The 26242-nt window shown below is 42.8% G+C and overlaps 2 protein-coding genes across 3 annotated transcripts in view; both read left to right on the forward strand.

The window, feature by feature from the left end:
* si:dkey-220o5.5 (actin filament-associated protein 1-like 2) overlaps positions 1–12592 on the forward strand; it is a 101029-nt gene extending 88437 nt beyond the window's left edge. Inside the window, exons 11-16 of the mRNA XM_036980386.1 lie at positions 1818–1927; positions 2142–2262; positions 2745–2835; positions 10461–10627; positions 11508–11618; positions 11788–12592. Of these exons, the coding sequence (XP_036836281.1) occupies positions 1818–1927; positions 2142–2262; positions 2745–2835; positions 10461–10627; positions 11508–11618; positions 11788–11814 (627 nt within the window). The 3' untranslated portion in view covers positions 11815–12592. The remainder of the gene's footprint in view (positions 1–1817; positions 1928–2141; positions 2263–2744; positions 2836–10460; positions 10628–11507; positions 11619–11787) is intronic.
* A 711-nt stretch (positions 12593–13303) lies between these two features.
* Positions 13304–25995, forward strand: fam160b2 (family with sequence similarity 160 member B2). 2 transcript variants are annotated; one of them, XM_021606712.2, is made up of 17 exons: positions 13304–13483; positions 14431–14509; positions 14704–14873; positions 14961–15065; positions 16410–16529; positions 16785–17000; positions 17111–17307; positions 19879–20020; positions 20124–20200; positions 21308–21500; positions 21678–21850; positions 22098–22238; positions 22460–22550; positions 22664–22807; positions 23052–23192; positions 23294–23394; positions 25008–25995. In XM_021606712.2, the coding sequence occupies exons 1-17, from the start codon at positions 13433–13435 to the stop codon at positions 25132–25134; spliced, it is 2268 nt and encodes a 755-aa protein (XP_021462387.2). In that variant the 5' UTR covers positions 13304–13432; the 3' UTR covers positions 25135–25995. The 2 variants fall into 2 exon arrangements, with proteins under 2 accessions (XP_021462387.2, XP_021462388.2); XM_021606713.2 differs by having other exon boundaries at positions 13305–13483; positions 19903–20020.
* The last annotated feature ends 247 nt before the right edge of the window (positions 25996–26242 follow it).

Genomic DNA, 26242 nt, shown 5'->3' on the forward strand with positions numbered 1-26242 from the left:
AGTAATTTAGCAGATGCTCTTACACGGAACCCCAAACCGGATGCGCACGTGTGCCATCGTGTGCTATCGTGTGCTATCGTGCATAAATTAATTTTGTCCCCCTACACAAAACGCGATGCCGACATGCAGGTTAAAATATCAAAACAAACTCTGAACCAATTATATTTATTTGGGGACAGGTCGAAAAGCAATAAACATGTATGGCAATTTAGTTAGTTAGCGTGCACTTGCTAGCTAATTTGTCCAATTTAGCTAGCTTGCTGTTGCTAGGTAATTTGTCCTGGGATATATACATTGAGGTGTTATTTTACCTGAAATGCACAAGGTCCTCTACTCCGACAATTAATCCACACATAAAACGGCCAACCGAATCGTTTCTAGTCATCTCTCTTCCTTCCTTCATCTTTGAACTTATATGGTGATCAGCATCTAAACTTTCATAGCATTACCCCAACTACCGGGCAAAACAGTTCGTCTTTTAATCACCCACGTGGGTATAACCAATGAGATGATGGCACGTGGGTACCTGCTTCTATAAACCAATGAGGAGATGGGAGAGGCAGGAATTTCAGCGCGACCTACGTCAGAAATAGAAAGGAGTTAGATTTTAGCCCTTGGCGTCGCAGATGCTCGTTAGCGTGCGCGAGCAGTGTGGGTGCAATAGTTGATTAACATGGATTTCTACATTTATTTTCCGACGCTCGCAGCATGTTAGCCAGAGCGACTTACATGCTGACCACACCGTTCACGTTGCACGCATGCTAAATAAATTTAAACATACATGTTATTCAATTATTGCACCCAAACTGCTCGCGCGTGCCAATGAGCGTCTGCATTGCCAAGCGCTAAAATATAAGTAATTTCTATTTGTGACACTGAACGCGGTGCAAGTCCTGCCTCTCCCATCTCCTCATTGGATTATAGGAGAAGATACTCACTTGTCATCTTCTCATTGGTTATACCCACATGGGTGATTGAAAGATGAACTGAGTTTGGTCGGTCATCGTGGTAACTATGAAAGTTAGATGCCAATCGCCATATAAAGTCCAAAGAAGAAAAAGCCTGGAAGGAGGAGAGATGACTAGAAACGATTTGGTTGACCATTTTATGTGTGGATTAATTGTCATTGTAGAGGACCTTGTGCATTTCAGGTAAAATAACAACCTAATGTTTATATCCCAGGACAAATTAGCTAGCAACAGCAAGCTAGCTAAATAGGATAAATTAGTTAGCAACTGCATGCTAGCTAGCTAAATTGCCATAAATGTTTAATGCTTTTCGACCAGTCCCCAAATTAATATAATTGGTTGTGTCGTGACGTTTAGCTTGGGGGGGACAAATTCAATTTGCACACGGCAGATTTGGGTATGTTGAAACAGGAGAAATTAGGGTATGTTGAAACAGGAGAAATTAGGGTTCTGTCTTGCTCAAGGGCAAATCAACAGATGTTTCACCTAGTCAGCTCAGGGATTCAAACTAGCAACCTTTCGGTTATTGGCCCAACACTCTTAACCGCTAGGCTACCTGCCGATTCATTTACATCAGTATAGTTAATATAGATCATAGTGGAAAGATATTTCACACTTCAAAAACTTTAAAGAAAAGCTTGTTAATATGTGATGACTACCAAAGGTGATCAAGTTATTTCCCACAGGTTTATATTCAATATAAAACAAGACAAAACAAAAGGAGCTGTGCAGGATCAAAATTCACCAATCCATTCCTGGAACAGAGCATTGTGTGTTGTTGAAACTCCCCTTCTCCGTCTTCTTTCTCTCTATCCCTCTCTTTCTGTGTTCGTCCATGTCTCTGTCCAGGCCAGCTGTGCAGATGAGAAAGAGCAGTGGTTGCAGCTCCTACAGGACGGGAGTGTAAGCCAGGATCAGGCTGACTCTCTATATGACTCAAAGTCTGCTGGAGCCCTCAGGTAATAAATGTTTATGATGATCACTAGATCCCTTGGTTTGGATCTGCAAAACAGAGTAGGAGCGCTGATCTAGGATCAGCTCTCCCTGTCCATTTAATCTTATTAATTGTGATCTAAAAAGCTAAACTGATCCTAAATCAACACTCCTATTCTGAGACACTTGATACATACGGACCTAGAACAATGTTTTTAATTTTTTTCCCCCTACCATCAGTGGTTTGAAGGAGCAAAGGTTCCCAACCTCAAACATGTACATAGATGACCCCTTTCACCAGCACAGTGGAAGCGGCCGCTCACAACCCATCTACTCCAACACGGCCATACTGGAGCACATGGTACGGCCCATTCTCGGGGTGGGGGGGGGGGGGGGGGGGGGGTGATATGTTGTATAGGGAAATGTTTTTGTTCTGACTTAACTCCTTTTCTACCGTTCACTTCACCTGGGTTTTGTGAGATTGGGATTCAAACCAATGCAGGTTAATGAACTTTTAATGGTGCTTTATGCTTGAATCTTGATTTTATGAAACCGATCTCCACAAATGTCTGGGAAATTGCCTTTGAAGTCTATTGTAGTGCACAGTTCGTTATTCTTTGTTGGTTTGAATTCCAGCCTAATACATTGTGTGTCCAGAGTCGAGAGAGAATTTGTACCTTCAGACTTGAATAAGGACACGGTCAGGTGATGGTCATAGGCATACATTTCTGTTTGTAGTAAACTGTACAGTTGACAACAGTCAAAAGAAGCCAGTGTGACTTTGATGGACCTACTGTTAGCTGTTGAAATTTCAACGGATTTCCTTTGTTTTGCTCTCATCAGTTCCAGAATTCCCATAACGTCGCCAGGGGAGACTCAGTGTCATCGAAGGATTCAGTCAACTACAGCAACACTGATATCTTTAACAATCACAGTAAGTCGGATTTAATGTTCACCCCTTCAGGTGTTCCTCTGTAGGAGACACCACAGACATACCAAATCAAATCAAAGTTTATTTGTCACGTGCGCTGAATACAAAAGGTAGACCTTCAAGTGAAATGCTTACTTACAGGCTCTAACCAATAGTGCAAAAAAGGTATTAGGTGAACAATAGGTAAGTAAAGAAATAAAACAGCAGTAAAAAGACAGGCTATATACAGTAGCGAGGCTATAGAAGTAGCGAGGCTACACACAGACCCCGGTTAGTCAGGCTGATTGAGGTAGTATGTACATGTAGATATGGTTAAAGTGACTATGCATATATGATGAACAGAGAGTAGCAGTAGCGTAAAAGAGGGGTTGGCGGGTGGTGGGTGGGACACAATGCATAGCCCGGTTAGCTAATGTGCTGGAGCACTAGTTGGTCGGCCCAATTGAGGTAGTATGTACATGAATGTATAGTTAAAGTGACTATGCATATTTGATAAACAGAGAGTAGCAGCAGAGTAAAAAGAAGGGTTGGGAGGAGGGGGGTTGGGGGACACACAATGCAAATAGTCAGGGTTTACCTGTTCAGGAGTCTTATGGCTTGGGGGTAAAAACTGTTGAGAAGCCTTTTTGTCCTAGACTTGGCATTCCGGTATGCCATGCGGTAGCAGAGAGAACAGTCTATGACTGGGTGGCTAGGGCCTTCGACAGTTTTTAGGGCCTTCCTCTTACACCGCCTGGTGGGGAGGTCCTGGATGGCAGGCAGCTTAGCCCCAGTGATGCACTAGGCCGCAGGCACTACACTCTGCAGTGCCCCGCGGTCAGAGGCCGAGCAATTGCCGTACCAGTCAGGATGCTCTCGATGTTGCATTTGGCCATTTGGACATATCCTGCAATTTATCAGGCACAAGACCAGGGATAGGCAACTTTGATGGGGCTGGGGGCCACAAAAAACTGAACTCATCATGAAGGGCTGCAGTGGCTGGCCACTAAACTAATTTAGCAATCTAAAAAATGTTTGCTGACATGGGCTAATTGACTGACTTTCAGTGACTGACATAACAAGAGAAAAACTGATGATACACAACCAAATTTTGAAATTGCACCTTGTGTATTCTACTATTCTAACTTGCAAGGGTAAGTTGAGACCTCGCCTGAGGGCCTTCAAAAGGGGGGCGGGCCGCCAGTTGCCCATCCCTGCACTAGACTATAGTCAAATCAAATAAACATTTATTGGTGACGCACACAGTTCAGCAGATGTTATAGCAGATGCAGTGACATTCTTAGCTCCTAACAATGTAGTAAAAGTACACAAATAATAAAATACAAATTAAAAAACACAACAAGAAATCAAGAAATGTCAGAACGAATCCAAATAACAACACAAATAGCACTGTAACAGAAATCCAAATGCAATCTACACGTATATACACCGGATGAATTTAGACAAGATATGCTAAGAATGATATGTACAGTAGTAGATATATTAGATTGAGCTGTGTCCAGTAATAAATAATATTTGGTGTGTATAAACAGTAACTAAAATGCAATGCAGAAATATTAGAATGAGCAATGTCGAGAATACAGTATTTGAGTAAAACATTTAAACGTGTTAACCCTCGCAAGGCTGCCGGCCCAGACGGCATCCCTAGCTGCGTCCTCAGAGCATGCGCAGACCAGCTGGCTGGTGTGTTAGGGACATATTTAATCAATCCCTATCCCAGTCTGCTGTTCCCACCTGCTTCAAAAGGGCCACCATTGTTCCTGTTCCCAAGAAAGCTAAGATAACTGAGCTAAATGACTATCGCCCCGTAGCACTCACTTCTGTCATGAAGTGCTTTGAGAGACTAGTATTTGAAAGTATTTGGTCCCCTGCTGATTTTGTACGTTTGCCCACTGACAAAGAAATGATCAGTCTATAATTGTAATGGTAGGTTTATTTTAACAGTGAGAGACAGAATAACAACATTATAACAAATGTTATAAATTGATTTGCATTTTAATGAGGGAAATAAGTATTTGACCCCTCTGCAAAACATGACTTAGCACTCGGTGGCAAAACCATTGTTGGCAATCACAGAGGTCAGACGTTTCTTGTAGTTGGCCACCAGGTTTGCACACATCTCAGGAGGGATTTTGTCCCACTCCTCTTTGCAGATCTTCTCCAAGTCATTAAGGTTTCGAGGCTGACGTTTGGCAAGGTCCACAGAAGACGCAATCACACTCCACACTGCCCTAACCCATCTGGACAAGAGGAATACCTATGTAAGAATGCTGTTCATCGACTACAGCTCAGCATTTAGTTAACAAGATAGTACCCTCCAAACTCGTCATTAAGCTCGAGACCCTGGGTCTCGACCCCACCCTGTGCAACTGGGTCCTGGACTTTCTGACGGGACACCCCCAGGTGCTGAGGGTAGGAAACAACATCTCCATCCCGCTGATCCTCAACACTGGGGCCCCACAAGGGTGCATTCTCAGCCCTCTCCTGTACTCCCTGTTCACCCATGACTGTGTGGCCATGCACGCTTCCAACTCAATCATCAAGTTTGCAGACGACACTACAGTAGTAGACTTGATTACCAACAACGACGAGACGGCCTACAGGGAGGATGTGAGGGCCCTCGGCATGTGTTGTCAGGAAAATAACCTCACACTCAACGTCAACAAAACAAAGGAGATGATCGTGGACTTCAGGAAACAGCAGAGGGAGCACCCCCCCATCCACATCGATGAGACTGTAGTGGAGAAGGAGGAAAGTTTTAAGTTCCTCGGCATACACATCACAGACAAACTGAAATGGTCCATCCAACAGACAGCGTGGTGAAGAAGGCGCAACAGCGCCTCTCCAACATCAGGAGGCTGAAGAAATTTGGCTTGTCACCAAAAACACTCCAAAAACACTTTTACAGATGCACAATCGAGAACATCCTGTCGGGCTGTATCACCGCCTGGTACGGCAACTACTCCGCCCACAACCGTAAAGCTCTCCAGAGGGTAGTGAGGTCTGCACAACACATCACCGGGGGCAAACTACGTGCCCTCCAAGACACCTACACCAGGAAGGCCAAAAATATCAAGGACAACAACCACCCGAGCCACTGCCTATTCACCCCGCTATCATCCAGAAGGCGAGGTCAGTACAGGTGCATCAAAGTGGGGACCGAGAGACTGAAAAACAGCTTCTATCTCAAGGCCATCAGACTGTTAAACAGCTATCACCAACATTGAGTGGCTGCTGGCAACATACTGACTCAAATCTCTAGCCACTTAATAATAAAAAATTGGATGTAATAAATGTATCACTAGTCACTTTAAACAATGCCACTTTATATAATGTTTACATACCCTACATTACTCATCTCATATGTATATACTGTTGTCACACGGGACTAGGTGGGTGAAGGAATCAGACGCAGAGAGTTCCACTGGGGAAAAGTGCTCTTTACTTCGGCACACAAAATGATAAGCCCAGCAATACAGGGTGCGGACATACAACGTGACAACCCAAAAAACACAGGGTGCCAAGTTAAGAAAATAAATCCACCTCTTGCTTAAATGCACACACGTAACATAAAGACAATAGGACGGTGACGACGACCGCCGAGCACCGCCCGAACAGGCAGGGGAGCCAACTTCGGCGGAAGTCGTGACAGTACCCCCCCCCCCCCCCTGACGCCGCCACCGGCCTCGAGGATGACCCGGAGGGCGAGGCTCCGGGTGGAGGTGGTGGAAGTCTCTCAGGAGAGAAGGATCCAAAATGTCCCCCACCGGAACCCAGCATCTCTCCTCCGGACCGTACCCCTCCCAGTCCACGAGGTACTCACCCGGTGTCTCGAGTCCAGAATGCCACGTACTGTGTACGCCGGGGACCCCTCGATGTCCAGAGGGGGCGGAGGGACCTCAGGCACCTCACCTTCCTGCAGGGGACCAGCCACCACCGGCCTGAGGAGAGACACATGAAACGAGGGGTTAATACGGTAATACCTAGGAAGTTGTAACCTGTAACACACCTCGTTTATTCTCCTCGGGACTTTAAACGGCCCCACACACTGCGGCCCCAGGTTCCGACAGGGCAGGCGGAGGTGCAGGTTTCGGGTCGAGAGCCAGACCCTGTCCCCCGGTGCAAACACGGGGGCCTCACTGCGGTGCTGGTCAGCGCTCCTCTTCTGCCGTTCTCTCGCTAACTTTAGCGATTCCTGGACGGCTTTCCAGGTATCCTTGGAGCGCTGTACCCATTCCTCTACCGCAGGAGCCTCTGTCTGGCTCTGATGCCATGGGGCCAGGACCGACTGGTAACCCAACACACACTCAAAAGGGGACATGTTCGTTGAGGAGTTGCGGAGGGAGTTCTGAGCGAGCTCAGCCCAAGGAACATACCTCGCCCACTCACAAGACCGGTCCGGAAATATGACCACAGAAACCTGCCCACATCCTGGTTTACGCGCTCCACCCGCCCATTACTCTCGGGGTGAACACCCGAGGTCAAGCTGACGAGACCCCCAGTCTCTCCATAAACGCCCTCCAAACTCTGGATGTGAATTGGGGGCCCCGATCAGAAACTATGTCCTCAGGCACCCCATGGTGCCGGAAGACATGGGTAAACAAGGCCACCTCCGCAGTATGCAGGGCCGTAGGGAGACCGGGCAACGGGATGAGACGGCAGGACTTAGAAAACCGATCGACAACGGCCAGGATCGTAGTACTTCCCTGGGACGGGGGAAGGTCGGTAAGAAAGTCAACCGATAAGTGTGTCCACGGCCGTTGTGGAACGGGGAGGGGCTGTAACTTCCCTCTAGGCAAGTGCCGAGGAGCCTTGCTCTAAGCGCACACCGAGCAGGAGGAGACATAAAATCTCACGTCCTTAGCCAACGTGGGCCACCAGTATCTCCCTCTAAGACTCCGCACTGTCCTCTTGATGCCAGGATGACCCGAGGAGGGGAGAGTATGAGCCCAACGGATTAGCTTATCCCGGACCCCCCTCGGCACGTACTGAGCCCCCGCTGGACAGTTAGGGGGGTCCGGTTCTAACCGTGAGGCCCTCTCTATCTCTGCGTCCACCTCCCATACTACCGGTGCCACAAGACATGAAGGTGGAATGATGGGAGTTGGCTCAACGGACCGCTCCTCGGTATCATAGAGGCGGAACAGCGCGTCGGCTTTGGTGTTTTGGGAGCCTGGCCGGTACGAGATGGTGAACCGAAACCAGGTGAAAAACATCTAGCTTGAAGCGGATTTAGTCTCCTCGCTCCCCGGATATACTCGAGATTACGATGGTCAGTCCAGATGAGAAAAGGGTGTTTCGCCCCCTCAAGCCAATGTCTCCACACCTTCAGAGCCTTGACTACAGCTAACAACTCCCGGTCCCCCACGTCATAGTTCCGCTCCGCCGGACCGAGCTTCCTCGAAAAGAAGGCACAAGGGCGGAGCTTGGGAGGCACGCCCGAGCCCTGGGACAGCACGGCCCCGACCCCCGCCTCGGACGCGTCCACCTCCACTATGAACGCTAAAGAGGGGTCCGGATGCGCCAACACGGGCGCATTGGTGAACAGCTCCTTCAGACGACTGAAAGCTCTGCCCGCCTCTGCTGACCAACGCAAGCGCACCGGTCCTCCCTTCAGCAGTGAGGTAATGGGAGAAGCCACCTGACCAAAATCCCGGATAAACCTCAGGGAAAAGTGCTCTTTACTTCGGCACACAAAATGATAAGCCCAACAATACAGGGTGCGGACATACAACGTGACAACCCAAAAAACACAGGGTGCCAAGTTAAGAAAATACCTCAAATGCACACACGTAACATAAAGACAATCCCGCACAAAACAGGGGCGGGTCTACCTACTAAATATAGGGAAGCTCATTAAACCAAACAACAGAAACACAGGTGAAACTAATAAGACAAAACAAACAGACAAACGAAAAAGGGATCGGTGGCGGCTAGTAGGACGGTGACGACGACCGCCGAGCACCGCCTGAACAGGCATGGGAGCCAACTTCGGCGGAAGTCGTGACAACTGTACTCTATACCATCTACTGCATCTTGCCTATGCCGTTCAGCCATGGCTCATCCATATATTTATATGTACATATTCTTATTCATTCCTTTACACTTGTGTGTATAAGGTAGTTGTTGTGAAATGTTTTGATTACTTGTTAGATATTACTGCATAGTCAGAACTAGAAGCACAAGCATTTTGCTACACTCGCATTTACATCTGCTAACCATGTGTATGTGACCAATAAAATTTGATTTGATTTCAATACACAGTACAAAACCCCATGTCAAAATGGATAGAATTGCAGGAAATTAGCTTCCGAACTAGAGTGAATGGTATCTGAATAGAAAATGTGTATAGGTTTGAGGTTTGACTGGAATACAGTTTTTACATATAAAGTGGGTTAAACAGTATGCAAACATTATTCAAGTGAACAAGTGTTCAATGACTCTATGTACATAGGGCAGCAGTCTCTAACGTGCAAGGTAGAGTACTTGGTGGTAGCCGGCTACTAGCTAGTACCGAACACATATTGTATTCCACATTCCAAATGCAAAGAGACGAGGGTTTGCCTAGATTTCACATCAATATGTACTTTAAGACCAATTTCTGTCCAATCTCTTTGCCACTCCATCTGTTATTCAGAACGGGAGCCAAATAGAAAGTTAAAGATGTTTGTATGGAGGTTATTCCCCAAATCTGTGCAGAGAATATGATTAGGGAAGAATATGTAACTTTGGATATTATTATCATTCTCCTGCATTAAAGTTTTTGACTTTTAAGTGAAACAATTCCACTACATCTGGCTTGCATTATAAAAGTGTCTACATAATGATATGTTATAACAGATTCTCTGAACAGAATTTTCCATCATCCCATAGTTTTATGCTGCAGTTGCGTGCTGTTGCATCAATGTAAAACACTACACAGACACAAACGCATAGCACTTTATAATTATAGTGGTGGGAACACGGTTACTCTGGTCTACCCCCCCCCCCCCCCTGTTTTTGTTAAGTTTGAGCAGTTTAGTTAAAGAAGAAAAGTCTGGGACTAATTCATATAACACCCCCAGGCTATGGGCTATTGAAGTGCTGAGGCCTGAAGATCTAGCCTGTTACCAGATCTGTTTGTGCTTTCAGGCCAAACATCACAAGGAGTTGACATGGTAGCACAAACAGATCTAGGACAAGGCTGCTGAAGATATGGGACTTGTGAACACTGCTGAAAAGAGTGTGCATACCAAGAGGGAATGTACTGCCACAGTTACTACAGTTCTTACTCACTATTAAGAAGTGAGCTTGGATTCCTTCTTGGAGTTGTGGAGGGAAATGCTCCTATGTGCTCGGAGTTTGGAGAGTGCTGATGCTAAGCCGTCGTTTCTGGTGGTTTGGTCATGGCAGCAGAATCTCGCCTCATGGCAGAAGGTCCTTGTAAGGGCTTCTTAGAAACACATGATATCATGTTTTCCGCTCAACAAAACTGCCATCATTCGAGTCTTTGAGACAAAGTTGAGTTCCATCTTAAAATTTGGTGCTATAACTAACTTCATTCATTGTTAGTAAATATATATATATATATATTAGTCTTTAACGTAGGTATTTAATGCAGATTTGTGACAGTGACTGCTCTGTAACAGGTAGGAAATCGTGTGAGGTGGAGCGGGGGGTTCAGAAACTGGACTTGACTGGGAAGAGAAGGGTACAGCTGAGAGCTGGGTCAGAGATGAACCTCATCACTGCAGGGAAGACCGCCAAATGTACCTCCTTCAGACAGTCTCTGGCCTTCTGTACAGAACGGGCACAGGTAACACAACTCTACGCTGCCACCCACAACCCTGTTATGCCATCCAGAGGTCTTATCCATGAAAATATCCAGGGCACATATTCATAAAGTGTCTCAGACTAGAAGTGCTGATGTAGGATCTGGTCCCACATTTTCACCTGTCCATGTTATCTTATTCATTTTGATCAAAAATTTATTTTTTAAAATCTGAGATCAGCACTCCTTCTCTGAGAAGCTTTGTGGCACAATGCTGCCACTTGCTGTTCAGAACGCTCAACACAGCACTGGTGTGTTAAACTGAAAATACATAAGGCTTCATAATGTCACATGGTATCCAAACTCGTTAATAAATCAGGGGGAAAACTTCAAGGAAATGTTTAATATTTTCTCCTGTTGTAGGTTGGACACATTTTCTCCCTTTATTCCATTCTTGTCTAACATAATGTCTGTGTAAAATGCCTTTCCCCCTCGTTTGTACAGATGCCTGTGTGTTGAGAAGCAATTAGCATACAGTGCACATAAATAGGCTTTCCCCCTCTTTAGATACAATGACCAGAGGGGCAGTTCAAAGATGAGGTCTTTGCAATCATTAGCCTCAAATAAATCATTTTCCTACAGAGTTTGAAAGGGTGACCAAAGTTGTTTGACACATTGTAAACAAATCCAACTCAACAATACCAATCAGCATATCAGAACTTGTTAAGCTCCAGGAAGAAGAAAAATGAATCACATGCTACTACTCTTCTTACCAGTACGTCATTGTATTGGAGTATGTGTTTTATATCCTCTTGGCTGGGTCACTTTGATATTGTGGTGAAGTTGACTACTGTGGCCCCCATGCTCCTGCCACCATGGGTCTTTTCTAAGGTCTGTGCTCATTTAATTGGCCTTGTCTCCACAGGGTGGTTTTTTTACCCCACTATTGCGAAGGACTGCCTCCGCTAAAAACTCACTGAAAAGAGCCCCTTCTGCCCTATTTATTGAGCATGGCAAGGTGTTTCAGAGAAAGAAGGTAAGTTTTGGCCTAAATGGTCTGATAATCTGATAAAAGGAATCTGTTATGAACATCACTCTGCCCCAATGAGATAATCATATCAAGACAATTAAATTAAGGAATATAAGTAAGTATAATTGTTCAATTAAATGTACCATGTGTTCTTTTTTTCTCATTATTTTTGTAGGAGTGGGAGACAATGCCTTCTACTTAGTACTATACTAGCTGTTTCGGTAACAATTATCTTGTATACATTTCCTATTTTCTACCAAACATTTTTGTCATTAGAAATGTCATCCATCTTGATGATAATACAATACACTATACTTGCTTCCCCAATGGCACCCCTTCCTCTATTTAGCCCATAAGGGTCTGGTGAAAAGTAGTGCACTATATAGGGAATAGGGTGCCATTTGCGACAGGCCCTTAGATAAACAGGCTTGTTTCTCCATTAAAACAGCTGCATTAATAAGAGATTCCTGTGAGGGTAATTCAATTGAAAACCTTGTAAAGCCTGACTCAGGAACTCAGGAATGTCTCTCAGTTTGAGGTGTACCACTTTCATTGTTTTTCCTTCTTTCATTTCTTAAAGAACAGTTTGTATTGTCTAATTTGTCTATGTATGTATTGCAATTCATCAGACTTAACTTTGCACTGTTTTCATCACTAATTGAGTTACAATAAATACACAATGTTGAAGTCATGAAAAATACATTATATATGGATATGAATTGAAGTCATGTTCACCGTATACAGTTCTGTGGTATAATTTAAACATAGTTGCAGATATCTTTTTATAAAGTGTTTTTACCATGATATTTTTACTTAGTATCACTGAGATGTTTTGCATTCCTGAAATATGTTGTGATACAGTGACATCTATTGTAATGTTCCCATGTTTTTATTAATAGAGACTTTGTGTATTAAATGTTAGGTTGGCCTACTATTTGCTGTAATCTGACAACTGTGGTAATAAAACAGTAATTAAAACATCTGTGTTTGCTCAATAAAGTGTTTCTGGGGGAAAATGTTTTGGATAAATGTACATTGTGGAAGTGTAGTTGCTTGTTTCTCCATGTTGAATGCAATCATAAAAAAACAGTTAACAGTTAGTTGACTATCAGATGACTTCATATAGTAAACTGGTCATGAGAAAAATAAAAGTGTGTATAAACCATCTGTAAACACTGTATATTCTGATTAACAATGTGTTAAGGCCAGGTAAAATAAAGTGTGATTTGTCTGGAAATCATCTTCTGAGGCTGGCAATATGCCTTTGGGAGTACACATTCCCCCCTATTCAAGGCGAGCCAATGACTGACAAGAACAACAATGGGTCAGGACCCTAAACATTTAACAGTTCTTCTAACCTGATATGAGAAAGTCATAGCTGTATGAAAGTGGAGTGTTATTAGGGAATCTCAGTCATGTCAGCTATATCAAAGTTTTTTTTTTATATAACTAACCCATTGTCGTTTCCAATGGGAGCAAATTAATCATAGAGGACAGAACAAGCATGGAGGTGAGCAGAGCCATTAGCGAGTATGTATTTGCATATTTCCGTTAGGGAACGCCCACACTAAAATGCCCTCGCACTCCTTCTAAACAATGCATAAATGTTTCAACTTCTAGGCAAAGACTTCTGCCCGCCACTGGGCTTCCTCTCATTACCATATTTGGTGGTGAGTGGAACCGCCAACCGGATGCCTCATATTTATACATCCGGTGAAACATCTGGCTAGTTCTATCTGTGGCAATATCGTATTTGGAGCTAGCAAACGGAAAAATGTTTACCATGTTTTGTAAAACGTTTTATTAATTCGACGAAAATAATGGATATGTTCAGTAAACTGACACACCTCTTTCAACAGGCGTTGGAGACCGTAAGTATTGGTTGACAAGCCCTTTTCGTACTCCACTTCCTGGATTTAACTAGCTGGGTAGACACTGTATGATGCAAGCTAATTGGCTAGCAGCAGCTAACTACTTTTCTTTGACTTTGTCCCATATAAAGTTAGCCAACGGCTAAAAAAGTTAGTTAGCGGCTAAAAGTTAACTATTTACAGACCTAACATTTAGTTAAATGAAGCGCCAAATAACAAGTTGCAGTCTAATCCAACGCGTTGGCTAGCTAGCCAAGTAGTCAATACTAGCTAACAAAATGGTGGCAAGCTATCTAGATTAATTTATTTGGTGTAATATGTTTTTTGAATAATGCCAATGTTATTATGAAGTTGTGTATACGTGTTAATCATTCGGCAAGTATCTAACGTTAGCTTGCTACCTTAAAACTACTTATGCCATGGCGTCTGAAATGTTTGTTGATAAAGATTTCCAGCTATCCCATAGAGATAGATAGATTACTCATCTTTGTATCTCTGATATTATAGCGCCTGTGAAAGCAAGTAGGCAATTTTCTTCTTCACGATTGGCTGATGACCCGGTTGGACATGACTCCAACATAATCACCAGGAGAGATCAGCCAAAGAAATTGGAAGTCACAACCAGTTAACGACATTAAAATAGTGGAAGCCCTCATTGGCTTTTGCCATGCTAATATAGCTTTTTGGCAACTGGAGACCTCTAACATTCTCTATGGACTAGACTGACCTGACTCCATATTTGCTCAAGTGGAATTCCACATACATATGATACCACATTCCATCAGTGGGCAACTTTCTTGGGGGATGGGTAGAGTGACAAGCTCATACAAGACAGGGCGAAGCGCAACTGATCAATGGAATATGTTTTGTGCTGGATAGGACATAATTATTTAGGCACACATTCTTTGAGCTGAATCATCTCATGTTTCCAATCTTCTATTTTCTAGAGGGAGCCGCCAGTAAATTTATTGGACTCTTTTGTGGACCACTGGAAAGGGATAACCAATTATTACATTGAAACTACTGGTGAGATTGAGACACTGTTGAAATTAAGAAAATGTTGAATACCCCAGATGTGCCACCAAGCGAACTTGGCCTGAGTTACATTGCGAACTAACTTGTCGGTAGTAGGTCTATTTCCTTTTAATACTGCTGTCATATTCGGCATGTGTTCATAATGGCCTATGTTGAGAGTGCATTCAACTGTGATGCTTTTCCAGGTCAAACGAGGCCTGTAAAGCAGACAGACATTCCATGGCGATTGAAGCAGATGCTGGATATCTTAGTTTTCGAAGAGGCCCAACAGGGGCAGGAGGAGATGGGCCCTTGTATGGAGTACCTCCTACAGCACAAACTGCTGGAGACCCTCTGCACCCTAGGCAAAGCACAGGTACCACACACACAGCAGGTGAAATGTTGTCATCTGTAGTACGTTTTGATAACCCTCTCTTCGACACTGATCTCTTCGTCCTGCCAGTACCCCCCAGGAATGAACCAGCAGGTCCTGGTGTTCTTCTCCAAGATCCTGGTACAAATCCAAAAGCCAATGCTTCACATCCTCAATGTGTATAGGCCAGTCCAGGTAAGGAGTCATTTGTTCTGGTTATTGTTTGTCACTATGTTGTTGTCTATGGCTGTTGGAAATTCAGGAACTATGCCTTCAGGAACTATTCAGACACCTTTTTCCACATTTTGTTACATTAGTCTTATTCTAAAAAATAAAAAAAATCCTTCAATCTACAGACAATACCCCATAATGACTAAGCGAAAACAGGTTTTTAGCCATTTTTGGTTATGTATAAAAAATAAATACCTTATTTATACACAGTACCGGTCAAAGTTGTATTTATGTTTACTGTTTTCTACATTGTAGAATAATAGTGAAGACATCATGTAGTAACCAAAATAAATGTTAAACAGATCAAAATATATTTTATTTGCAATTCTTCAAAGTAGCCAGCTTTGAACTCTCTTGGCATTCTCTCACTCAGCCAGTTTCATGAGGTAGTCACCTGGAATACAATTCAATTAACAGGTGTGCTTTGTTAAAAGTTCATTTGTGGAATTTCTTTCCTTCTTAAAGCGTTTGAGCCAATCAGTTGTTGTGACAAGGTAGGGGTGGTATACAGAAGATAGCCCTATTTGGTAAAATACCAAGACCATATTATGGCAAGAACAGCTCAAATAAGCAAAGAGAAATGACAGTCCATCATTATTTTAAGACATGAAGGTCAGTCAATCAGGAAAAATTCAAGAACTTTGAAAGTTTATTCAAGTGCAGTTGCAAAAAACATCAAGCACTATGATGAAACTGGCTCTCGTGAGGACCGCCACAGGAAAGGAAGACCCATAGTTACCTCTGCTGCAGAGGATAAGTTTATTAGAGTTACCAGCCTCAGCAATTGCAGCCCAAATAAATGCTTCACAGAGTTCAAGTAACAGACACATCTCAACATTAACTGTTCAAAGGAGACTGCATGAATCAGGCCTTCATGGCTGAATTGCTGCAAAGAAACCACTACTAAAGGACTCCAATAAGAATGAGATACTTGCTTGGGCCAAGAAGCACAAGCAATGGACATTAGACCGGTGGAAATCTGCCCTTTGGTGTGATGAGTCCAAATCTGCGATTTTTGGTTTAACTGCCGTTTCTTTGTGAGACGCAGAGTAGGTGAACGGATGATCTCTGCATATGTGGTTCCCACCGTGAAGCATGGAGGAGGTGGTGTGATGGGGTGCTTTGGTGGTGACACTGGCTGTGATTTATTTAGAATTCAAGGCACACTTAACCAGCATGGCTACCACCGCATTCTGTGAAATACTATTATCTATCGTTGTCTCTTTACCAAGATAAAGTGATATTTTAAATGTGCTTTCCTTAACTGTAAAATTGTCCTCCCAAAATTCCTGACATTGCTCTCAACAGAAGCTGGTTCGTCTGTGTGGTCTTCCGGGATCGCAGACTGAGAAGGAGGAGGCTCAGTTTATGTTTGTTGTTTGCTCCAGGGTGAAACAAGATCCGTATGTTCTCAACTACATTTTAGAGGTACTTTAAAATTCAACCTTTTTGATTTGGTTGTGCATTTTCAAGCACTAAACATGTGTAGGCAAGGGGCATACTGAATAGTAGTACTAATGGTAGAAGTTCGAAAATTAAAAGTAGTGGTAGTAGTACTTTATCACGTCATTAGTTTGACAGTAGTTGACTAGATGTAGTTGATTTCATTGCATCATCTGAAGTAATGTCAATGTATGATTGATGTATTTATTTCTTTTTTACACTGTTTTACTTGTCATGTAGATTAAAAAGGATAATCACTCCAAGAGGTCTATTTCTACCTCTGAGGATACAGAAAAAGGGAGAAGTGGAGAAACTGTGTCTTCCAATTACCTCACAGCTTCCAACCCTGCCTCCACCTCTAGTCCTCAACAGCACTCACCCACTGACTCTCCCTCAACTATTTTCCCAGCCAATGCAGGCCTCATCCATGTCTTGGTCCACTTGAGCAGAAGCCAGGTGTGTTCAGCAAGGACTATTTTACAAACCAATACATAATTCATGAATTTGAGGCTTGTAAATGAACACGCTATCAATAATTTGCCACATTTCTTTGTCTCCTTGTTCAGAAAAGCAGAGTTGCACTGAAAGCATTTGAGAGCTTGCTGCTCCTTGTCAGCATACCAAAGGAAGATACTGCTGTGTGCCTGGCTGAAAGCACCCCACTGTGTCAGCTACTAGCTGAGAGGTTGTGTGAGCTCTTCAGCCAGCTCCCGGCTACGCTGGAGCCTGCAGACATCCACAGTTTCCCCCAGACCCACTGGAAGTGAGTTTAGTGGCCCAGAGCATGCATGAGCCCTTCTGGCGAACAATGTACTGAAAGCACAAAATACTCATGATTCTACAAGCCTCTCGTTCAGTTCACCACAAGGGGCTTATTGGCTCTGTAATTTGTGAAACTTGTAAAAGTGTGCTTTAAACAATGTACGTTTGGCATACAAATTAGAGGTCGACCAATTATGATTTTTCCATGCCGATACCGATTATTGGAGGACAAAAAAAGCCGATACCAATTCATCGGCCAATATAAAAAAAAGTTTTTATTTGTAATAATGACAATTACAACAATACTGAATGAACACTTATTTTAACTTATATCAATAAAAGCAATTTAGCCTCAAATAAATAATGAAACACATTCAATTTGGTTTAAATAATGCAAAAACAAAGTGTTGAAGAAAGTAAGTGCAATATGTGCCATGTAAGAAAGCTAACGTTTAAGTTCCTTGCTCAGAACATGAGAACATATGAAAGCTGGTGGTTCTTTTTAACATGAGTCTTCAATATTCCCAGGTAAGAAGTTTTAGGTTATAGTTATTATAGGGTTATTTCTCTCTATACAATTTGTATTTCATATAACTTTGACTATTGGATGTTCTTATAGGCACTTTAGTATTGCCAGTGTAAAAGTATAACTTCTGTACCTCTCCTCGCTCCTACCTGGGCTCGAACCAGGAACACAACGACAACCACCACCCTCAAAGCAGTGTTACCCATGCAGAGCAAGGGGAACAACTACTCCAAGTTTCGGAGCGAGTAACATTTGAAATGTTATTAGCGCGCACCCCGCTAACTAGCTAGCCATTTCACATCACAGCGTTACACCAGCCTAGTCTCGGGAGTTGATAGGCTTGAAGTCATAAACGGCAGAGCTGCTGGCAAAACGCACGATAGTGCTGTTTGAATGAATGCTTATGAGCCTGCTGGTGCCTACCATTGCTCAGACTGCTCTATCAAATTATAGACTTAATTATAACATAATAACAGACAGAAATGCGAGCCATAGGTCATTAATATGGTCGAATCCGGAAACTCATCTCGAAAAATAGAAATACGGGACCGTTCTGTATTTTATCTAACGGGTGGCATCCATCAGTCTAAATATTCCTGTTACGTTGCACAACCTTCAATGTTATGTCATAATTACGTAAAATTCTGGCAAATTAGTTCGCAATGAGCCAGGCGGCCCAAACTGTTGCATATACCCTGACTGCATGCAATGAACGTAAGAGAAGTGACACAATTTCACCTGGTTAATATTGCCTGCTAACCTGGATTTCTTTTAGCTAAATATGCAGGTTTAAAAATATATACTTCTGTGTTATTGATTTTAAGAAAGGCATTGTTTATGGTTAGGTACACGTTGGAGCAACGACAGTCCTTTTTCGCGAATGCGCACTGCATCGATTATATGCAACGCAGGACACGCTAGATAAACAAACTAGTAATATCATCAACCATGTGTAGTTATAACTAGTGATTAAGTTTAATGCTAGCTAGCAACTTACCTTGGCTTCTTACTGCATTTGCGTAACAGGCGGGCTCCTCGTGAGGCAGGTGGTTAGAGCGTTGGACTAGTTATGAAAACTTGAAATCGGCCCTAATTAATCGGCCATTCTGATTAATCGGTCGACATCTAATACAAATAAGATTATTTCTTGGTACATTTGAAACAAGGTCTAGTTGTGACCGCAACCGGACTAAATTTTGAATGACTCGGAATGCATTGCTTGACTGCCATATGGGTGATAAGTTCATTATCGTTCGAACTGCAGCACCCCAAATTTTGTTCTTGAGTTTGTTGAGCAGATGGGCTGTTTATGTTTTGGTTCTACAAAGCTGTGTCCATCATAATGTTCAATAATCAATTAATTACATGACATCTTGCACCATGTGATCAATTATCAGTTCTAAATGTGGTAATTATTATTTAATTTTTTTTTACTGTCTGTAGCATGATCTATTTTAACTGCACTCATATAGGACAGACAGTTGTTGGTCAGAATACGTCTCCAGAGACACCAGAGGTGCGCATATTAATCATGCTGTAGAATTCATTACAGCCAACAGGTCAAACAAACTGCTAAAATAAACAAGTCACTCAGAAAAATGAATCGTTCATTAAATTATCATTCAACTAAAATCAAACTTAATTTACATTACACATTTTACAAAAGTATATTGTGGATCTATTTATCTGAAACCCACATAATGAATGATTCAGTTGCTTTGCTTTCCTAAGTGTTGTCCACTTGATCTTGCCTTTTATTCCCATCTTCTGACAGATCACTTTGTCCTGTCTTGCAGTTGTCAAATGCAACAACTGTAGTTTAGACATTTTTTATGATCTAACTGCCCCACAATCCAAAATAATAAGGTTGATTATCATCTATCAAAGTAATGAGACCAATTATTTTACAAAATTTGACTATGTAACTGCTTTGTTTTAAAGCAGTAAAGTAAAACTTTTAAACTTCTTCCATTACCACAAAAATACTTAGAGCTAAAGCAAGCCCCACAACCTTACTTGTAGAGTTATCATCTTGTTTTGATTTAGTAATGGACCTGATGTTTTGTGCAGTGTTGCGTTCTCTCAGAGCGGTAAGCAGGAAAGCCAGTCGTTTCCTGGTAGTGAGCACATGGAGAGCTTTTTCGCTTGGCTGGACTTCCTTGACCATCTGATGAGGGAGGCACCAAAGGTAACAAAAAATAATAATAATTAAAAAGCAGAAATACTTGACTATTTAATTGAGTTTCCACCAAGAGAGGATGTCGAGTGCATTATATTTGATGTTTTTGTAGAGCCTCGCTGTGAAATTAGCCAAAGAAATTCACCATTGCTGGCTTGTCGGTGTTCTACAGCATGAGCTGCTCCAAATGTAAGTGACCCCCACTTACATTTTCTCCAATGGGGTTTTGTACATATACAGTGCATTCGGAAAGTATTCAGACCCTTTCACGTTTTCCACATTTTGTTACATTACAGCAAAATTCTAAAATGGATTACATATTTTTTTTCTCATCAATCTACACATAATACCCCATAATGACAAATCAAAAAGTGTTTTTGATTTTCTCAAATGATTATTTAAAAAAAACATCAAATTGACGTAACTATTGAGACCCTTTACTCAGTACTTTGTTCAATCTTGGTTTCATCAGACCAGAGAATCATGTTTTTCATGGTCTGAGAGTCTTTAGGTGCCTTTTGGCAAACTCCAAGTGGGCTGTCATGTGCCTTTTACTGAAGTGTGGCTTCTGTCTGTCCACTCTACCATAAAGGCCTGATTGGTAGAGTGCTGCAGAGATGGTTGTCCTTCTGGAAATTTCTCACATCTCCAGAGGAAATCTGGAGCACTGTCATGAGTGACCATTGGGTTCTTGGTCACCTCCCTGACCAAGGCCCTTCTCCCCCGATTGCTCAGTTTGTCCGGGCGGCCAGCTCTAGGAACAGTCTTGGTGGTTTCAAACTTATTCCATTTAAGAATGGAGGCCACTGGTTTTGGACCTTCAATGTGGTAGAATTTATTTTGTACCCTTCCACAGATCTGTGCCTTGACACAATCCTGTCTCAGAGCTCTGCGGACAATTCCTTCGATTTCATGGCTTGGTTTTTGCTCTGACATGTACTGTCAACTGTGGGACCATATATAGATAGGTGTGTGCCTTTCCAAATCATGTCCAATCAATTGAATTTACCACAGGGGGACTCAATGAAGTTGAAGAAAAATCTCAGGGATGTTCAATGGAAACAGGATCCACCTGAGCTCCATTTCGAGTCTCATAGCAAAGGGTCTGAATACTTATGTAAATAAGGTATTTCTGTTTTTTTTTTATTGTATAACGATTGATGGGAAAAAATGATTTAATACATTTTAGAATAGGGCTGTAACAAAATGTGGAAAAAGTCCATGGGTCTGAATACTTTCCGAATGCACTGTATCTGGGACATAGGGACTATTATTAAACAGTGGTTTGTGTTTTAGGTCTGAGATGGGCGTGCTGGTGAACACTGCGCTGCTGTGCTGCTCGGTGCGTCACATCCAATCCCCTGCCATGGTGGAAGAGCTGGTCTCGTTCCTCCTAGGCAGACAAACACAGAGCGAGCAGCGCTTCGACACAGAGAGTCATGTGCTGCGTTATCAACTTATAGAGCACTGTGACCACATCTCCGATGAGGTAAGCTGAAGATGCTGCTACTGTAGCCCTCAGTAAAGGCTGAACATAAAGACAAGACAACTGGAGTTCACATCTCTCATGTTGCTACTATGAATATAGTTAAGCTATACTAAGAAAGTACCAGCGTTATTTCTGGTTACTGCTGGTGACGTGCTGTACTTTCTCTCTGCCTCCTAGATCAGTATCACTACTCTGCTCCTGTTTGAAGCGCTTCTACAGAAGCCTCACAGGGACATTCTCTTCAACCTGGTCCTGAGGAACCTGGAGAACCGCTGCTACTTGACACGCACTCTGGGGGGAGGGGATGATTGCAGGCATTTCACTGACACTGATCCCGTGGAGGAGAACGAGTGAGTTAACTCATCCAGAGGTAGAGCTCCAATGGACAGATGACCTCTCTGTAGGGGCTAATAAAAATCAAGGTTGTTACGAGCCATTGTAATTGTGTGAATTGCATAGTTCATCATGACTATGACTAGTTCATCATGACTATGACTAGTTCATGACAGACCAAATGGAGTATACAGTCATCAATACCACTCAGGAATGGCTTCTATACTATCCATATATTTTTGTGTTCCCCCTGTACCTGAACAGAGAACTAGAGGAGGACCCTTTCTTCACTGACATGTACGGCGAGGATGAATTCAACAGCTCAGAGCAGCTTCTGCATCGACCACAGCTCATCAGAGAACATCGCTGCAGTGGGCAAACTCAAGCATTGGACATTGTAAACAGGTGCCATTAAACACAAAATGAAATAGAACACGGATACATTTCTCTATGCAGTTAATTTTATTACTGGTGGTTAATTGAGTCTAGGCACAACATTCATCCCCTCATTCGGGTCATAAAGAAAACTGATCAGACATCTCTCATGAAGGAACTACTTCTTGTATTTTAGCAGCTATAACTCGCTTTACAGTTTTTAAACTTTATACTGTCGTTTTGTTTTGCAGTTTTCTGTGTTTGGTCCCTCAGGAAGCAAAAACCTCTCAACATGTCCAAGGTGCCCGATATGAAACTTATGTCCATGATGCTCATGAGCAGGTGAGCGGAGAACTTCAAGTAGTGAAAGTCATTACCACGAGTAGCATAATTGCATACATTTAGGTCTCAGATCTAATGCAAAACATTAGATTGTTTTCTTTTTTTACATCTAGTTTAAAGAGTGCACTGCATTCTCGCTCGATTGGGATTGGCCGGAGTCCCTCAAACCAACCGAGTTGTCTGTATCCAGTTCTGACTTTTTCGAAGGTCACTTCCTCAAAGTCCTGTTTGACAGAATAGGCCGGATCCTTGAGCAGGTAGCCTTGAAGGGATTTATTTTTGTATTTTGTTCATTGGTCCACTGTTGATACTATCCCAAAATGTTTTGCATGTCTGCAATCAAGCTCTCAAGATGGCACACTTTCAGTACAACTGTGTTTTGTATATGGTACAATTATTGCATAGTCATCATAATACATTAGTGACCACCATGAGTGCTGTGTTTAGTCACAAACATCCCCTCACTTGTGACGTGTGTGTGTGTGTCTCTCTCTCTCTTAGCCCTATGAGCTGAACCTCCAGGTGACATCTGTGTTGTCCAGGCTGGCCGTGTTCCCTCACCCCCACCTCCATGAGTACCTGCTGGACCCCTACATCATCCTGGCCCCTGGAGCCCGCTCCCTGTTCTCTGTGCTCATCAGGGTGGGTGACCACTACACTCACCTCCTTCCTTGTCTTTGAGGTTTTACCGAGCTATAGTTTTCACAAATACATTCCTAATTATGTTTCTCCTGGTTTGACAGGTGATAGGAGAACTGATGCAGAGGATCGAGGTGATCCCAAACTTCACAGAGAAGCTTGTGCATGTCCGAAGGCAGCTGATGGGCCTGGATGGGGAGTCTGGGTAAGTGCCATAGAGAAACATAGTGCATTTGTTAAGTATTCAGACACCTTAACTTTTTCCACATTTTGTTACATTACAGCATTATTCTAAAATGAATTTAAATGTTTTTCCCCCTCATCTACACACTACCCATAATGACAAAGCAAAAACTGTGTTATACCTTTTTTGCTAATTTATAAAAACTGATTACATTTTACGTAAGTATTCAGACCCTTTACTCAGTACTTTGTTGAAGCAGCGATTACAGCCTCGAGTCTTCTTGGGTATGACGCTACAAGCTTGGCACACCTGTATTTGGGGAGTTTCTCCCATTTTTCAAAGTAGATCCTCAAGCTCTGTCAGGTTGGATGGGGAGTGTTGCTACACAGCTATTTTCAGGTCTGTCCAGAGATGTTCAATCGGGTTCAAGTCCGGACTTTGGCTGTGCCACCCAAGGACAGAGACTTCAGAGACTTGTCTCGAAGCTACTCCTGCGTTGTCTTTTCTGTGCTTAGGGTCGTTGTACTGTTTGAAGGTGAATGTTCGCCCCCTTCTGAGGTCCTGAGAACACTGGAGCAGGTTTTCATCAAGGATCTCTGTACTTTGCTCTGTTCATCTTTCCCTCTATCCTGACTAGTCTCCTAGTCCCTGCTGCTGAAATACATCCACACAGCATGATGCTGCCACCATCATACTTCACCGTAGGGATGGTGTTGGCCAGGTGATAAGCAGTGCCTGGTTTCTTCCAAACGTGACAAATGGCATTCAGGCCAGAGAATCTTGTTTCTCATCGTCAGTCCTTTAAGTGTCTTTTGGCGAACTCAAGGCTGTCATGTGCCTTTTTACTGAGGCGTGGCTTCTGTCTGGCGCCTCTACCATAAAAGCCTGATTGGTGGAGTGTTGCAGAGATGCTTGTCCTTCTGGAATGTTCTCCCATCTCCAGAGGAACTCTGTCAGAGTTACCATCGAGTTCTTGGTCACCTCCCTGACCAAGGCCCTTCTCCCAATTGCTCAGTTAGGCTGGGCTGGCCAGAGTCTTGGTGGTTCCAAACTTCTTCCATTTAAGAATGGAGGCCGCTGTGTTCTTGAGGACCTTCAATGCTGCAGACAATTTGTTTCTGGTACCCTTCCCCAGATCTGTACCTCAACATAATCCTGTCTCGGAGCACCTGAGCTCAATTGAGTCTCATAACAAAGGGTCTGAATACGTTTTATTTTTAGTACATTTACAACCAGTTTTCGCTTCGTCATTATGGGGTATTGTGTGCAGATTGAGGACATTTTTTCAATTTAAAAAAAAGAATCAATTTTAGAATAAGGCTAATGTAACAATGTGGAAAAGGGGTCTGAATACACACTGTATATATTAGTTGAAATTAATTATTTGGTAAGTGTGTGCGTCCTGAATGTGATGTAGTGGTTAACCTGATCACCATGCACGCTGAATGAAGTTATATTTTCAATGCAATATGTGCGTAAAACACTTGTGCAATATAAAAAAGGTGTAAATGCCATTAATGTGCGTTGACCGGCCACTACACCAATACATGTGTTCTTCCTAATAACAAAAACCACCCTCCTGAGAAGCAGACTGAGGAAATGACAATGATTTTGTGTGGATCTTGCTTTCCCAGAGTGGATCACATGCCCCTGCTTAAGGGAGTGATCATCCTGGAGGAGTTTTGTAAGGAGCTGGCAGCCATTGCCTTTGTCAAACTTCCTGCCAACAACACAAACTTGCAGAACACTGACACCTTGTGAATCCTTGAACGGAACACTCAGTCAGACGGACGACACCAGTCACAGCTGCTTACTTCTGTTGGTTGCACGAGTAAACAAAGCCATAGATGACCGGAGGTACAAGGGCATTTAATTGTTCTCCAAAGATGGAGAATAGCAAATGTGTAAGATTCATCTCCATTTTTAAGTTTATTGTAAATGCTGACATGTTTTGCTTTGAGTTTAGCTTATGTTATATAATGACTATCTTAAGCAAATTATCACACCTGGAAGTAATGTATGCAGTCGGTCAAATCAATGTAAAAGGTTGCGTTCCATCTCGTCTTTGTAACAGTTGCGTATATAAGATTGCTGTAGGCTATCCCTGGTTCCTGAGATATTGAAACATGTATTAGAATGAGGATTGAGCCGGTATTCATAGTGCTTATGTAGGATCATGTTCATTATGGACTAAACTGATCCTGGGTCAGCACTTTTAATGAAGCTTGATACATGATCATCTGGGCTGTGAGACTGGTTGGAACAACCTAAAACTGTGCGTCATCCAGTTTAACTATTGATACTTTCTGTTTGCATGGCGATGAGTCCATCCTGGAGGCAGAACAGAGCGGTTTCCGCTAGATGGGCCAGGTACAAAGTCTAAATAAATTAATACCAAAAAGCAAATGTTTTAATACAAGGTTAGGTTTAAAAGACTTGTACTTCGTGGCTGTGCCAGCTAGCAACCACTCTGGAGTTGCTTCCAGAACAAGATTCACGACAAAAAACACTAACCTGTGCTTGCCTTTTCTCACGTTTTATTTCTGTGTTGAGGTGATGTCTGGTGTCTTATGTGGACCAGGGTCACAACACATCGGTCTTAATACATTGTTTTAAACATCAGTCTCTGTACAATCCTTTGTAAAGTATGATCATGCCACTTAATTGAGATGAGCCTCAAAGTATTTAGCTTGAATTTTAAATAGACTCAGCAACATGAGCAGCAGTGCAACCAAATATAATGCTGAGAGTATCTGCATTGAAGTTTGCGTCCCTCTACTACAATGTGATAGCTGAAGAGATTATTTTTGCTTCGTACTCTGTCAGAAGCCACAATGTCATATTGCTGAGTCAACCTGTCATAACAGTA

The sequence above is a fragment of the Oncorhynchus mykiss genome, chromosome 6, assembly GCF_013265735.2.
Source record: "Oncorhynchus mykiss isolate Arlee chromosome 6, USDA_OmykA_1.1, whole genome shotgun sequence".
Classification (NCBI taxonomy): Eukaryota; Metazoa; Chordata; class Actinopteri; order Salmoniformes; family Salmonidae; genus Oncorhynchus; species Oncorhynchus mykiss.

Bases quoted from the DNA above. Each gene is read 5' to 3' on its own strand.
- fam160b2 (XM_021606712.2), top strand. From the start codon at position 13,433: ATGGATATGTTCAGTAAACTGACACACCTCTTTCAACAGGCGTTGGAG. The intron at 17,308-19,878 runs GTGAGTTTAGTG...GTTTTGATTTAG, and splicing joins TTCCCCCAGACCCACTGGAA to TAATGGACCTGATGTTTTGT. The intron at 23,395-25,007 runs GTAAGTGCCATA...TTGCTTTCCCAG, and splicing joins GGCCTGGATGGGGAGTCTGG to AGTGGATCACATGCCCCTGC.